A 16,463-nucleotide genomic window follows, 5' to 3' on the forward strand; every position below is an offset into this window, starting at 1 on the left:
AACATCTTAAATTGGGACTGTCCCTGATAATCTTGGATCCTTTGGTCACTGCAGCTTGAACGTTAAGATTTGGAGTAGAAGACCCACACAGTTATGTCTGCAGTTTACAAAAATCACTGGCATTAATGTTCAGCAAATGTATTCTGAGAGTTTTTCCCTGCATTATTCCATGTGTACTTTTCCATGCTGTTGCAGAACCTTTGTATTTATCACTTTGGACAGTTTCAGAACTGTTCCATTGTTTTGATATTCCCTCATTTTTGAACCAGTCCTATTACTGTTCCTCTGGATTTTTTTTTTTTTTTTTTTTTGGCCACGCCGCATGGCTTGCGGGACCTATTACTGCTAGGCCTCTATTTCTTCGCTATTATAGACAGCTTACTAAAAACAATTAGTGATCACAGAGCTCTTTTTCCATCTTTTGCATTATTGCCTTAAGATAAGAGTATGGGTTGCATGTATGCATATCATTCATTTAACACACATTTGAGGGTTTATTCCATGTAAAGGGACAGCAGTATGAAAAGTGTGTACAAATAGTCTCTCCTCCGTGGAGCATGCATGCAGTCTCATTCTGGGGACGGGAGCCGTGAGGGAAGACTCACCAAAGCATATGCTTTATAGGTCTTCATGCAGGTGAAGAAGGAGCCCAGCCACAATTTCAGCTGAGCAAGTCAGGGCAGGGCACGTGGGGCGCTGACATTTGAGTTGTGCTTGAAGGATGAGGTGGATTTTATGGCCATAGAAAAGGCATTCTGGGCCTGGGGCAGTGAAATTTGGGGTATGTCCAGGGAAAATGGTGTAAAAAATGTGGTGGTATGTCTGGGCATGTGATGCCCGGGGGGGCTGAGTAGATGATCAGCCTACAAAGTGGGGTTGATGCTGGAGCACAGAGGACCTCAAATACCAAGTGTGGTGGGTAGAATAATGGCGCTCCAGATGTATCCATTTCCTAATGCTTGGAACCTGTGCATATGCTGTCTTACAAGGCAGAAGAGACTTTGCAGATGTGACTAAGTACGTTGAGATGGGGAGAGTATCCTGGGTTATGCAGGTGGGCCCAGTGTCATCACAAGGGTCCTTAGAAGAGGGAAGCAGGAGAGTCAGAGTCAGAGAGAAGGAAATGTATCAACAGAAGCAGAGGTCAGAGTGATGAGGCCACAGGCCAGGAAATATGGGCAGCCTCTAGAAGCTGGTAAAGACAATAAATGGATTCTTCCCTAGAGCCTCCAGAAGGAATACAGGTCTGCTGGCACCTTGATTCAGCCCCATCAGATCCATTTTGGACTTCTGGCCTCCTAAACTGGAAGATAATGAATTTGTGTTGTTCTCAGCCACTCAGTTTGTGGTAATTTGTTATATCAGCCATACACCCAGAACTTGCGGGTGCTGGTGAACTGTTGAAGGGTTTTGAGCAAGGAATATTACAACGAGATCAGTGTCTTGGGTTTTAAAAACAGTCGCTTTGAGAGAATAGGTTGTGCTTTTTTCCTTTACGTTTCTCTGATGGTGTAATAGGGATCTGTGGGAGGATACAGAATGAATTTCGAGATCCCTGAAGTGGCCTAGATAAGGCAAACCACAGCGTATTTTTTTGCCGGTGAGTTATATAACCTATGGTGTTTCTCTTTTTTTTGCCTTGGCTGCAAGGAAGCACAGGACTCAGACTGGCTCATCTGTCGTTAATATCCCATCCTTGGTTCTTGGAACAATGATCTGTCCCCTTTTCCTACTGTTTTCTGATACCTCTTTTATCTTTGTTCTGCCCACCCTATGTACACACACATACATGTTTCTCCAGGTGGCCATGGATCCTTTCTGAAGGTGAGTGAGATTTGTATTAAAAGTAAACCACTCATGCATTTGCTGCTATGGCACAGCTCTCAGAAACATGGATGAGGCGTGCCTTGCCCAGGGACTACATCTGACCCTGAATTCTAGAAGCCCACAGTAACCATCAGCTGATTAAATTGTAATCACATCAAAGCAGATACTTCAGATCTGTCTGAATAAAAACATAAGGATGTTTTTAACCTTGTTCTACTCGAAACACATAATGTAGATGCAGTTGGCATTTGACTTCCCCCGAAGGAAGTAAACCATTTGGACCCTGCCCTGGGAGATGGGAAGATTTATCAGCCAACTGCTAATCACTGGGGTTCTGTGAGGAGCCAGGCCCTATGTTAGGCTCTGAAGAGCCAGGTGAATATTTGGATCTAAATCCTTCCGCTGCATGCATGGTAGGAAGTAGGAGGGCACCTCCTAAGAGAGGGGGCCAGTGCCCCTCCAGTAGGAAAGGAGAACACAGCATTCCTGGTAGTAAAAGTAACAAACAGCAAATGTGTATGCTCCAGGAATAACCCAGTTCTGCTAGGGTCTGGGTGTGACTGGCTCTGTATTTACAGGCAAGAAACCAAGATAGAGAGACTGGAGAGAAATGCATGTCCTTTAACATGCTCGGGTGTCTGGTTCTAAGGAACATATTCACGAGGCCTTGCCATGGTAGTAGGGCTGTGTGTAGCCCAGCCCATGGGGTTTCACATATGTGTTGTCTGATGTTCTTAAAACCCTCTTTTTAAAATCTGGTTTTCTTCTTATAAGGCCTGTCATTATTTTATGTTTTCATTCAGTGGATAGGCGACTGAGTTAACAGAAAATAAGCTAAAGAGTAGCTGCTGGATACAAACAGAAGACAGTAGGCTTGTTACAGGCAGAATCTGATTCAGGGACATAAATCACTCCCAGACAAGCTTAACACAGCCTCCTAGGAATTCTTGACACTACCAAGACTTTACCTGTGATCATGCACCACGATGACATTTGTTTAAAATGGTGTTTATACGAATAACAAGTATTGGCAAGAATGTGGAAAAAAGGGAACCCTTGTACACTGTTGGTGGAATGTAAATTGGGGCAGCCACTGTGGAAAACAGTATGGAGGTTTCTCCAAAAACTAAAGATAGAACTACCATATGACTCAGCAATTCCACTCCTAGGTATATATCCGAAAACAAAAACACTAATTCAAAAAGATACATGCACTCCAGTGTTCATAGTAGCATCATTCACAATAGCCAAGACATGGAAGCAGCCTAAGTGTCCATCAACAGAGGAGTGGATAAAGAAGATGTGGCACATATATACAATGGAATATTACTTGGCCATAAAAAAGAATGAAATAATGCCATTTGCAGCAACATGGATGGACCTGAGATTATCATACTAAATGAAGTAAGTCAGACAGAGAAAGACACTTATATGTGGAATCTAAAAAATCTAAAAATCTAAAATCTAAAAAAATGCAACAAACTAGTGAATATAACAAAAAAGAGGCAGACTCACAGACGCAGAGAACAAGCTACTGGTTACCAGTGGGGAGCGGGGAGGGGCAATATAGAGGTGGGGGAGTAAGAGGTACAAACTATTAGGTATAAAATAAGCTACAAGGGTATGTTGTGTAACACAGGGAATATAGCCAATATTTTATAATATCTATAAATGGAGTATAACCTTTAAAAATCATGAATCACTATATTGTACACCTGCAACTTAGATAATATGGTACAGCAACTGTACGTCAATAAAAAATAAAATAAAATAATGGTGTTTATATGTGGATAACAGTCCAGAGAGGCTTCAGAGACATGGATATAATGATATGTGCTTCTGTGGCATAGTTGTAGGTTATTTGGGGTCAGTGGTAACTGAAGGTTGCTAACTGCCTGGCTTCTGGGGCTTGAGGAGGTGCTTCATGCCCCTGTGGACCTGAGCCATCTGGGAAGCCCACAAAAGAAGGCAGGCACCTTGGATGGGCTTTGTCTTTGATACATGACATTGGTCTGGTCTCACCTTTTGTCTTCTCCTTCCATTCTAGCCGGAACCACATTTTCAAGGGGAGTGCAGCCGGCATAGCTGTGAATGAGAATGGCAGAGGCCTCATCACAGGTAGGGGTGGGACTGCCTGGAGCTGAAGCCCCCAGTGACTACAGCCAAGCCAACGTCCCAGGCTTCCCACCCACCCAGTCCTTCACCTCGACACACTGGCCTCCTTGATAGTGGGTAGCACTTGGGGATGCCGGCTCCATGCACTGGCCATGCTTATCAGGCAGGGAGAGAGCGTCTGCTCTTTGCCAGGCCTGGTGCTTACAGGATCTGAATGGATGGCCGTTTCTGACATAACACTGTCAGAAACATTCATGCCACACAAACTGTCTGAATCCCTCCTCTTGGCTGTTACGGGCTTGTGCCTGCTCTGGCAGTCCATCCCCATTTCCCCTCTGCCTGGCCAATTCCTGCTCATTCTTTGAGTCTCAGCCTAAGTGTCACTTCCTGGGGGAAGTCTGCCCTGACCTCCCATTATACATCTACATTCACTCTACCCAGTAGGCCTGCTCTGCAGGACATTTTACTTAATTTCTTGTGATCTGTTTAATGTCAGTCTCTTTTGTTGTATCCTATAAGGCAAGGATCAAGTCTGTCTGGTACGTCAGTGTAGCCTCAGCACAGAGTGTAGCCATACCTAGGACATGAAGGAGATTCAGTAAATATTGGGCCAGTGAATCCCCCTGACTGGATCCAGCCTTCCTTCATTTATCGGACGTTTTTTGAGTACACGCTGTATGCGGGAGCTGGGGATGCAGCAGTGAACAAAACATGATTTCTGCTGTCAAGAACTGACATTTTAGGAGGGGAAAAAAACAAAAGCATTTTTTCCCCAGGGAAAGTCATATCTGAGGGTGATAAGTGCTTTACAGATAATTAAAATAAGGTGATAGAGGAACTGTGTGGGTATTTAGTATTGTATGATCAGGGCAGGCCTTTCTGAGAAGGTGACATGTAAGCCAGAAGCTGGATGATGGGAAGGAGCCCAGGAAAAGAACGAGGATTCCACACGGGGCTACCGGTGGGGACAGACTTTGCATGCCTGAGGAGCACAGATGTTGCTCATTTGACTGCAGTGTGGTGAGCAAGGGGCAAGGAGTGTGAGATGGGGTCCCAGAGGCAGGCAGGGAGGGGCCAGCCACACAAGGTCTCATGAGCCATTGCAGTCCCGTTGCAGGAGGCTGAGAGTCTGCCCTGCCACCATGCTGGGGCAGCAGTGTCCCAGGACACCCCTTCTAACTTGTGGCTCTTCGGCCCGCTCACTCCCAGAGACATGGTGGAGGGGAGAGGAGAGGAAGGCTGTGGTCAGTCCAGAGCTGAGGCTGAGAAGGACAGACTAGCGCCTTCCCAGGCGTGTGGGGGAATGGCTGGATTCTGCTTCAGCCCTCCCAAGGACAGCCCCCCAGGACAGGACAGTCCTGCCTGGCCTTGGTCCAGGGACTCTAAAGCCAGTCTGTTCTTAGTCATCAATCGTCCAGGCCGCTGGGTACAGTGGATGCTGGGGATGGAGGAGACCACAAGACAGGCACGAACGTTGCCCTTGAGGAAAGCAGACAGTAGACAAGTCCCTAGAAAGTCAAACACCAGACAAGATTCGGGGTGCTGACTGCTGATGGGAAGGCCTAGGCGTCTTTGTCCAGACTTGCCTTTCTATCAGCTGTCCAAGTCCTCGTTGCCAGCACTGTAGGTGACTCTTGACCCTCTTTTCTGCCTCTTCCCGTAGAAAATGTCATCCGAGAGAATCAGTGGGGAGGTGTGGACATCCGCCGAGGAGGGGTCCCCATCATCAGGAGCAACCTCATCTGCTTTGGCTATTCCGATGGTGTTGTTGTCGGGGATGAAGGCAAAGGCCTGCTAGAAGGAAACACCATCTACGGTGAGGGCACATTCCTGGGCGAGGGGTTTGGGACCCAGCCCAGCCTGGAGACAGGCAGCCCAGGTTCCGTCTCCAGCCTGTGGGTCCTGAGAAAGTTGCTGCCTTTCCCTGGGCCTCAGAGATCTCATCTTAAAGAATAGCATCCATCTCAGGTCACAGCCACATAGACCCTACACTTACCCACATAGAAGACACGAGGCTCTCATAAATCACCTTCTAATCCAGATTGACCCCATGGTCAATTGACCCCAAAGCAGAGAGCTTTATCCCCCACTTAAAACAGCAGAAGGCAGGAGTGGATCTTGCATAAGGCCAGGGCCATTTAATTTCTCACACATGGACGTCTAACTTCTCTTATCCTTTCTTTTGATCCAGAGAACTAAAAATATAATGGGAGAAATAGGGTAATCGTAGAAGGAAAAGTGTTCTCACTCATTCTGTGATTTTGGGCAAAGCTTCCATCTTTCTGGACTGCATCTCTAATAATAATAATAATTTTACTAACCTACATTCAGGCTCTGGACTCTTGCTAAGCCCTTTATATGCATTAGCACATTTAATCCTCATGACTACCTTCTGAGGTAGGTACAGTTATTAAACCCATTTTATTTTATTTTATAATTAATTTTTTGGCTACACTGTGTGGCTTACGTGATCTTAGTTCCCCAACCAGGGATTGAACCCATGCCCCCTTGCAGTGGAAGTGTGGAGTCCTAACCACTGGACCTCCAGGGAATTCCTGTAACCCCATTTTAAAGGTGAGGAAGCTGAGGCACAGAGAGGTTCAATAACCTGCTCAGTGTCACACAGCTAGGAAGTGGTAGGGCTGGAACTCAAACTGAGGCCACCTCCATCTCTGTGCAGGGAGGAGTTGGGCTGGATGAGCTCTGAGGGCCCCTTTGGCACTGTCACCATGGGCTTGTGTGCTTCTCATCTGGAAGTGGGGCCTTGACAGTTCCCAGAGCACTTTTATACCCCATGGAATGATTGCCGTTGTGAGATTGACCTGTTATTACCCCTCTTGTATGAAGAAGCCTGCAGCCAGGCCGTAAAGTGACTTGTCCGAGGCCATTTGCAAATCAGGAACTCTGTCTCCAGGCCAGCACCTTTCCTGCTTCCCCTCTCGGGGAGGCACTGGGTGCTGCCTCGCCTGTCACTCGGCCTCAGTGACCAGCTCCTTTCACTGTCCCAGCTAATAAGGGCTGTGGTGTGTGGATGATGTCGTCTAGCCTACCCCACATCACCAGCAACCACGTCAGCTACAATGGCGTGTATGGAGTGGCAGTGTTCAGCCAGAAGGATGGCTCCGGGGAGTCCCCTGGAGGCCATGTGGCCCAGGAGAACTTCGGCGAGGACGGGGACGCCACCCTCTGGGAGACGGAGCTGGAGAAGGATGACGACCTGCTGCGCCGGCCCATCGCCACAGCTCTGGTCGAGTCTAACACTGTTAATCACAACGGAGGTGAGTGCCCCTCCCTACAGCCCCTGCTCCAGGGCCTCCCGTGCTCTGCCTGCCCTAAGGCCCTTCTAGCCTCATCAGCCACTTCCTTCAGCCACTTACCCGGTACCCCAGCCCCCTGGACTTCACTGCCCTTGACTTGAATCCATTCTTTTCTGTTCCCACCCACCCCACTCTGCCTTTCTCTTGCTGTTTCTCTTGCCTGAAATTCCCTTTCTCCCATCCACACGTCCCAAATAACTCGGACCTCAGAGCCCACTACAAATTCGCCCTCACCCTCTGTCCTTCTCTCCTTTGACCTGTGCTCTCCCCCAGCCCCAGTGGCACTTGTTAGGGGGCCTGGGATTGCATTTGTTTCTGTGGCTGTTTCATCCACTCTGACAGGCTGTGAACTTGAGGCAAGGAACTGAATCCCACTCCTGTTGGTGCCCCCTCCCCTCAGTACCAATCCCACACCTGGCAGACACGTTTCCAATCAATTCTGAGACACAGTTTTCACATTTTAACATCTCTGATGAGATGCACCTTACAGTTGATGGCATATCATGGTTTAATTGGCAGTGGTTTTTCTTTCTTAGAGAACACAGAAAATAAGAGTATTTAAAAATCCATGTTATCTTAAACTTGATTATAAAAATGACAGTAGGTGTTTGATGTTTATTGAATTGGAAAAAAAATTATTGTGAATTTCATCCAATGCCACAGCTCCCAAACCTGGCTGATTATCAGGATTACTCTGGGGGGCTGATGGAGGAAAGCTTGTTAAAAAGAGGTCCCTGGGCCCTAGTAAGCTCATCCCCCTGGGAGTGGCAGAGGCAGGGAGATGGGTAGCCAATGGCCCCAGCCCACTTATCCGGAAAATGAGTTCTGTCCCCTCCCAGTTCAGGGTTTCCTCTACACGGCCATGCTGTCCAGTAGGACAAGCAAAGCCACATAAATCCACAAATGCTTGATTTAATTTTGCTGTTCTCAACCAAGCCAGGAGAAGCAACAGGCAGTTGGCACCAAAAGGTTCGGGGTTGCAAGCTCACAGCTCAGAATGCTCCCATGTGACCCCGCAGTCGGCATCCTCCCACAGCCTCCTCCTGGTGCTGCTGGTGCCTCTTACCACTGGGGAGAACTCCTGCTCACCCCGGGTCCACATGCCATGCTGCCTCTCCCCACGCGGCTCTAAGCCTGCTGATTTTGTGCTTTTTTCTACAAACCCATAGTGTCGCTAAGAAATTTCTTATTTCTTAAGAAATAAGAAAATTTCCCAGAATAGTAGGGAGGCAGATTCTAGCTCAGAATGGAAAGCAAAACAAACAACAACTTTCTAGCAGGTGGATCTGTCTAGAGGTGGAATGGGCAGCCTTGAGCAGGTAGTGAGCCTCCTGTGGTGGTGCAGATGGGGGTAGGTGGTGCAGATGGGGGTAGGATGAGGCTGCTGGAGGAGGCATGCCAGCACAGGACGAGAGCCTGGGCCAGATGACCAGCTGAGCCTAAGGAATCTCGTCACATCATGTTTCCCTGGCCACTTCAATGAGGACTTGGTGCAGAAGGAACAGAGTTTCCTTGCTGGTCCTGGGTTTCCTCCTGCTCTGTCATCCAGCTTGGAAGATGCAACCGCCAAAAGCTGGTTCTACATGTTGCTACCTCTCCTCCCCCTCCCCCTCTCCTGGGTGCACAGTTCTGGGAAGGCTTTTCCTAGTGGTATTGTCAGCAGTGACCCTGGGACCACCCTGTGTTTTCTCTGCTCCCAACCCCTCTACCCACAGCTTCAGGACTCTATGTCCAGAGTAGTGAGTTGCTGCATGTCATCACCAACGTGATCCATGCTAATGGGGACAGAGGCATCACTGTGGCCCAGAGCAGCCAGCTCACCCGTGTGGCCAACAACAGCATCTCCTGCAATCACCAGAGTGGGGTCAAGGTGGAGGCCCAGTGCAAAGTGGAGTTCCGAGGCAATGGTATCTATGACAACAGAGGTCATGGCATCATCACCAAGGGTGACAGCACTGTCATTGAAAACGACATCATTGGCAACCGGGGTAGCGGGCTGCAGCTGCTGCCCACATCCGACACGAAGGTATGTATGTGTGTGTGTGTGATGTGTGTGCCCATGCAGGGCATGGCCCTAGAAGAGCCCTCGTGCCCTCTCTGCTGAGAAGCAGAACCTTAAACCCTCAGCACTCTGCAAGGGTGCTGCCAAAACCCAGCCTGGGAGATGCAGGGGGACTTCACGCAAGAGGGGACACGGGAACTGGGCCCTGAAGGATGAACGGGGTACTGGCAGGAAGCTGGGGCGGGGGTGCCACCCGAGGTATCTTCGTGGTCTTCAGTTCAAGATCAGGGCTATTTTAGCTCTCTTCTCCTAACAGAATAATCTCGCACAGGACCCGGTATGCAGTATGTGCTTAATGGAGAGAAGTCTTGCCTCGGGGCCTTGGCACCCACTGTTCCCTGTATACCCGGAGTAGCCTTCTCTCCCCTTTTCCTACCTACCAATTCCTACAGCTTGGCTCTCCCTTTCTTCTGGAAGCCCTTTCTGACCCCCCAGGCTGTTTGAGGTGCCCTTTTTTTGTACTTCTAAGGTGCTTATGCCCACCCTTCACAGGGCACTTCCCACAGTGCTCTGTGTCTGTTCCTTCGCCTGTTTTTCTTCCCCACAGGACCTTGAGCCCCGAGCTCCGTTTTTACGCAGAGCACTGAGCTGGGTGCTAGGGTTTCAGTGTTGAGCCAGACAAACCCAATCCCTGCCCTTGTGAAGTTCCAGTCGCAAAGCCTCTTTTCGGCTTTGTGACTTGATGAGTCAGTGACTTCAGCAAGGAGTAAGGAATCCCTTGGCTTTGCATCCGGGCACTGTGGGAGCAGAGGAGGGGAGGAGGGCTCGCTGTTACCTCAGTTGGGTCGCCAGTGGCTCACACCCCATCTGCTGGGTCTTTGCACATTGTTCCTTCTTCCTGGAACAACTCTCCTCTGCTCTGTACCTGATAAACTCCTACCGCTTACCCATCACCTCCTCCAGAAAGCCTTTCCTGGTTCTCTCTGGGCTGGTCTCGATAGCCTTGCCCTGAGCTCGCATGGCTCAATGCTGACCTACCTAGCATGCTCTTACCCCTCAGTTTTATAACTGGTGATTCACTTACCTGGCTCCCCTACCAGTCTAGGAGTCCCTGAGGTGTGACAAGCTCTGGCTGCCTCTCCCAGGTAATAAAGAACCGGATCCATTCATTCCGGGCCTACGGCATTGCCGTGCAGGGCCGTGCCAAGGCTCTGCTGCAGGAGAACACCGTCTTCCAGGGCAAGACCAACAAGACCATCTTTCAGCAGATCTCAAACAACCAAGAATGCATCATGCAGAACAACAAGTTCTTGGTCTTCAAGAAAAAGTAAGTGCATGGGGTTGCCTAAACCAATCTTCTAGAACCACAGGGAGGTCACTGGGGAAGCCAGGCTCAGAGACTGCAGCTGCCCTTGCTCCCTAGTCCTGCTAGCTTTCGGCTCTGGTCAGGTAAAGGCCTGTGCTTGGGTTTTGTGTCAGGCCTGGGCTGAGGACCTGAGCCTGACTCCCTAGGAGGAAATAAGCTTTAAAATAGTCAGGGGTATGTGGTTTCAAATCTCACCTCTGCCAGTTACTGGCTGTGTGACCTTGGGCAAGTTACTCAACATCTCTGAGCCTTAGTGAAATCCAGTTAATAATGTCTGCTTTGTAGCACCAGTTTAAATAGGATCATGTGACCTAGCAGCATATCTGAGGTATCACACAAGTGTTCATTGCTGTGGCCGCTGTTGCCCCTTGTTTCTGGTATTTCTGCCTCAGTGTACAGTTGCTTCACACTCACCTTCCCCAAACCCTTGTCTTTCCCTGTTCCTCATTTTGATGACATCACCATCCATTCTGTTCCAGCAGCAAAACCTCTGCCTCTGCTTCTCCCTGACACTGAAATTCAGTCAGCTACCAGGTTCTCTTGATTCTGTTTCTAAAATGTTCTTGTACCTGGCACCTCCTCTTCCCAACTGCTGCCACCCTTGTTCGGGTCAGCACCCCTCATCCTGACCCATGGCCCCTGTTCCCATTACCGCTGTTTCAGTTGTTTATGGATGGACTCCGTTCTGGTTGGTTGATACTTTGCCATACTGGTTGCAAAAATAATAATTAGTGATTATTATTGATACCATTGTTGTTGGTATCAGTCCTGCACTGTTAATCCTTCTGTCTTGTTGCAGCAGCTTCCTGCCTGGTCCCCCTGCGCTTGGGCTACCCCCGACCTGCAGGCTGTCCTCTGCATCCTGCCATAGTAATCTTTCTAAATCAGCTCTGGCCACGTCACATGCGTGGTCAGAAACCCTGGATGGAGCCTCTTTTTCTATAGTAATGATCTCTACTCTGTTTTTTTATTATACACTTTCTCAGTAACAAATATTTTTTGAGGAAACCCCCTCAGTATGTATATTTATATAGTCATAACTTATAAAGTATGATATAGTAGAAATTCTAATACTGTCTTCCCAAATCCCAGCAGATCATATTGTAGACTCCCTGGGGTCCACTTCCTCCTCCAGCTTTGGAGACCCCAGGGTACAGGGTACAGCCCAGACCTGTAGGCCTGGCATTGTCTCCTGTGCACTGTCCGCTCCTAATTTCCTCTCTTTTCATCACTTCTTCTCAGGAGCTCACTCTGCTGCCAAATGCAAATGCTTGCAAATCTTTGAACATAGCCCCAGGCTTTTACTCACCCCACAGTAGCCAGCGTCTGACTCTACCCATACCTTTACAGTCCCACTCGTAACATTATTATCATAAAAATACGTAAAAGCCAATGTTGCTGGCTTAAGCAATTTAGGATTTAATGTGTGTAAGAGGCGATCCCTTGTAACTCAGGACAGGTTCCTTGTAACTTAGGACAGAAAGCCCTAATCAAAACATCACTACAATTTGATTTTCCCCAACCCTTCGTAATCTCCACAAGAGATTACGAGGGACTGGAAATCCACCAACTTCTGTCCCCTATAGATCTGCACTTTCCAGAATGTCATGTAAGAGAAACAACACAGTGTGCAGTCTTTTGAGTCTGGCTTCTTAACACTTAGCCCAGTGTATCCCAGATTCACCTGTGGCATCTGTCATTCATTCTTTTTGTCGCTGAGTGGTGTTCTATTGTATGGACGTACCACACAGTTTATCTGTTCATCAGCTGAAGCATATTTAGGTGGTTTCTAATTTTTTGGTGACTGTGAATCAAGCTTGCATGACATTTACAGTCATACAGGTGGGGAAAAAAATGGGGCTGGGGGAATGAAAGAAAAACAAGCAAGCCACTGGTCTTATCTAGATCCTTGTTTAAAGATGGGGAAATAGAGGACAAGAGGGAACCTATCCAAGGTTACATGTAAATCTGAAGGTAGAGCTAGAACTAGAATTAGTTGTGCCCATGTTCCACCTCCTTTTGCTATCACGTAAGTAGGGAGATGCAACCTATACCCAGATTTAAACAAAGCCAAAGGTAAGTTTGTGCAGGGCATTCAGCAGATGCTGTAGACTCCCAAAGGGTTCACTCTCATTTTGCACCTCCAGGTCTGATACGTGGTGCCTGGCGAACCCACCAGCACGGCCTCACCTTGAAAACTCTCTCCGAGGCCCCTCTGCTGCCCACAGTGGGCAGAAGGTGACAGCCATGGCAACCAGGATCACAGCCCACGTGGAAGGTGGTTACCACAGCAAACGCAGCATCTTCTGCACCATCCTGTAAGAATGGAGAGCCACGGAGTGGGGCAGCTGGGGGCTGTCCGCAGACTCCGAGAAGGAAGCACATACCCTGCTCTCAGGCTCAGGCCCTGCCCAGCCAAGCTGAGAGGTTGTGGCCTTTGGGATGGAAGAATTAGTGCTTGTGAAGGCTCCTGGTCTCCTTATCACCGCCCTGAAAAACAAGCTCCCAAGTCTTCTGGGGACTAAGAACAAGGTACCTTCAAAACCCTTTGGCTCCACAACCCTCAGCAGGAAAGAACTTGGATTTTTTGTTTGTTGATTGGTTGGTTTTTTTGGCTGCGCCATGTGGCTTATGGGATCTTAGTTCCCCGACCAGGGATTGAACCCAGGCCCTCAGCAGTGAAAGTGCAGTGTCCTAACGCTGGACCGCCAGGGAATTCCCTGGAATTATTTTTCAAGGAGAAAAGGGGAACCGAAGTTGGTGGGTTTCTAGTCCCTTGAGGTCTTATAGAGATTATGAAAAGTTGGGGAAATCGATAATGAAAACCTTGGTCAGGGTTTTCTGTTTGAGTTACAGGGAACTGCGTTTTATATACGCCAAACCCAGAATCTTCTCAGGGAAGAACGGATTTACTTGTAAGGGAGAGAAGTGATTCTAGTGAGATGGAAAGAGCCCCAGATTTTCCCCTTTCCTAGACCTCACTTTTGACCCTCCGGGGACACTGCCACACCCACCCTACTGCCTGGGGAGGCTGGCGGAGTTGGGTTTGGTTTCCTTAAGGACACAGTTCTCTTGGATATGGACCTGTGAGGGAGGAAGGGGCTTGGGATAAGGAGCCCCTCTTGAAAGGCTGCCCCAGGAATGACAGGGACATGCTGAAAACAGGAAGGGGCGTGTGGAGAAGGCTTCCTTCAAGTGGCTTAGGTGTGCAGGCGCGTGCTGGGCTGGGTGGTGCAGAGATGCACCTGACTGCTCTACCTTCAAGTTGCTCCCAGATTCAGGAGGACATTGGTTCAGTGCTTGCTGCACAGAGAGGATTCGAATCCCACAAGCACACCCAAACCAGATGCCCCTCCTGGGCGCAAGACTGGCGGAGACCGAGGTGCCTAGGGCCCTCGTCTGTGTCCACATTCTCATGGATGACCACCTGCCTTTACTGACCCTACCAAGGTTTCCCACTCTGTGCCTTGGCTCACGCTTTCCCCTCTTCTGGGTGCACCCTCCTCGCCAGCTACACATGCCTAGGTCCCACCCATTCTTCCAGGCTCGACACTGCCACCCGGATGGCAGTGCTCTGCCCTCTCTGAGCCTCCTCTGCCCTTTCTCTGCCCCCACAGGGTATATTCTGCCTTGCTTAGGAGTTACCCGGGCCCATCCCTGTCCCACTGACCTGCCTGTAAGCTAGCTCCATTAGGGTCACCACCTGTGTGTCCCCAGTCCCCAGCCCAGAGGTAGGGTTAGCAGCCTGAGTGAGGAGAGGAAGGCTGGCTCCCAAAGGGCTGTGCTGAACCCAACTGTGAATGTGTTAAGGTTCCAGGGCCAGGCAGGCTCAGACCCACTGCTCTAGGAAAAGGGCCCGACGCAGGCCTGGTTCAGCCTGAACAGTCCCCCACCCACCCGGCCCTTCATGTGGGGCCTCACCAGCCTGGTAGGGTCACTGTCGTGCAGCTCACAGATGGCTTCCCAGGCTGGTTCTGCCAGGCCCCCGGTGCTGCTCTCCCGGGTGGAGTAGGTTGGGCTAGAGGGAGCCAGGAGCACTGGCTACCCCCTGAGGACTTCGGGCACAAGAGCGTGGGCCCCTCCCATCCCCAGCGCTGTCCTTTGCACTTACCTATGGCCCCAATGTGTGTCGCTGTACAAAATGCTGCCTTTTATTATTTTGTAACGAATGACTTTTCTGTGAACCAAGTGCTTATGAAAATCTCAGCAACCAAAATAAAGTTCTCTATTTTAAAGAAGGCACTTTTCGGGGTACTTTCCTTGGTCTGGGTATGTGCTAGGGTTCCTGAGTGCTGGATGTAGGCCTCTCACCACTCTGCCCCCGCAAGGCACCACTGCTTCCACTGAACGAGACATGAGACCAGGGCCATCTTGTCCATCCAGCTTGTTCCCACCTGATTCCAAGTTGCAAGGTCTGTGTCCTCATGTGTCAGTCAGGGACTGTAGTTGCAGTCCTGCCTGCCCCTCGGGCTTTGTGAAGAGTAACAGTGAGGTGCCTGGTGTGGATGACATGAGATCCATGACCACATTTTTCCCAGCTTCAGTCACTTAGCATCTTACAGTGTTTGCCATATCCACATGTCAGCTGAGGAGAAAGCTAGTACTTAATATTTTTCTTTAAATCCTCTTTTAATTAAAAAGACTTTATTTTTTAGAATTTTTTCTCTTAAGTCTTTTTATTAACAGGTATAGTTGATGTATAATGTATGTTTTAGGTGTACAACACAGTGATACACAATTTTTAAAGGTTATACTCCGTTTATAAAATATTGGCTATATTCCCTGTGCTGTACAATATATCCTTGTAGCTTATTTATTTTATACATAGTAGTTTGTACCTCTTAATAGCCTACCCTAGCCTTGCCCCTCGCCCCCTTCCCCCTCCCACTGGTAACCACTAATTTGTTCTCTGTATATGAGAGCATGTTGTTCTTTGTTATATTCACTAGTTTATTTTTTAGATTCCACATGTGATATACATTTGCCTTTCTCTGACTTATTTCACTAAGCACGATACCCTCCAAGTGCGTCTTTTTTTTTTAAACATCTTTATTGGAGTATAATTGCTTTACAATGGTGTGTTAGTTTCTGCTTTATAACAAAGTGAATCAGAATCCAAGTGCATCCTTGTTGCAAATGGCAAAATTTCATTATCTTTTATGGCTGAGTAGTATTCCATTGTGTATATATATGTACCACATCTTCTTTATCCATTCATCTGTTGATGGATACTTAGGTTGTTTCCACATCTTGGCTATTATGAATAATGCTGCTGCGAACATTGGGGTGCATGTATCTTTCAAATTAGTGTTTTCATTTTCTTCAGATATATACCCAGGAGTAGAATTGCTGGATCATATGGTAGTTCTATTTTTAGTCTTTTGAGTAAACACCATACTGTCTTCCATAGTGGCTTCCCCAGTATACATTCCCACCAACAGTGCACAAGGGTTCCCTTTTCTCCATGTTCTCACCAACATTTGTTATTTGTGGTGATGATAGCCATTCTGACAGGTGTGAGGTGATATTTCATTGTGGTTTTGATTTGCATTTCTCTGATGACTAGCGATGTTGAGCATCTCTTCATGTGCCTGTTAACTATCTGTATCTTCTGTATCAGACATTTCCAAATAGACATTGGGAAAATGTCTATTTAGGTTTTCTGACCATTTTTTAATCAGATTGTTTATTTTTTTGATGTTGAGTTGTATGAGCTTTTTATACATTTTGGATATTAACCCCTTATTGGTCATATCACTTGCAAGTACTTTCTCCCATTCACTAGGTTGTCTTTTTGTTGTTTTGTCTATGGTTTCCTTTGCTGTGCAAAAGCTTT

General features: G+C 48.2%; 1 protein-coding gene across 2 annotated transcripts in view; it reads left to right on the forward strand.

The window, feature by feature from the left end:
- Nucleotides 1-13,138, forward strand: part of FBXO10 (F-box protein 10) — a 67,512-nt gene extending 54,374 nt beyond the window's left edge. For both annotated transcript variants that reach the window (XM_082843089.1, XM_082843090.1), the window contains 6 exons: nt 3,875-3,945; nt 5,606-5,758; nt 6,951-7,220; nt 8,975-9,285; nt 10,407-10,588; nt 12,775-13,138. In XM_082843089.1, coding sequence (XP_082699215.1) covers nt 3,875-3,945; nt 5,606-5,758; nt 6,951-7,220; nt 8,975-9,285; nt 10,407-10,588; nt 12,775-12,949 — 1,162 coding nt within the window. In that variant the 3' untranslated portion in view covers nt 12,950-13,138. The remainder of the gene's footprint in view (nt 1-3,874; nt 3,946-5,605; nt 5,759-6,950; nt 7,221-8,974; nt 9,286-10,406; nt 10,589-12,774) is intronic.
- Nucleotides 13,139-16,463: the final 3,325 nt, after the last annotated feature.

This window comes from Leucopleurus acutus (assembly GCF_964270905.1).
Source record: "Leucopleurus acutus genome assembly, chromosome: 7".
NCBI lineage: Eukaryota > Metazoa > Chordata > Mammalia > Artiodactyla > Delphinidae > Leucopleurus > Leucopleurus acutus.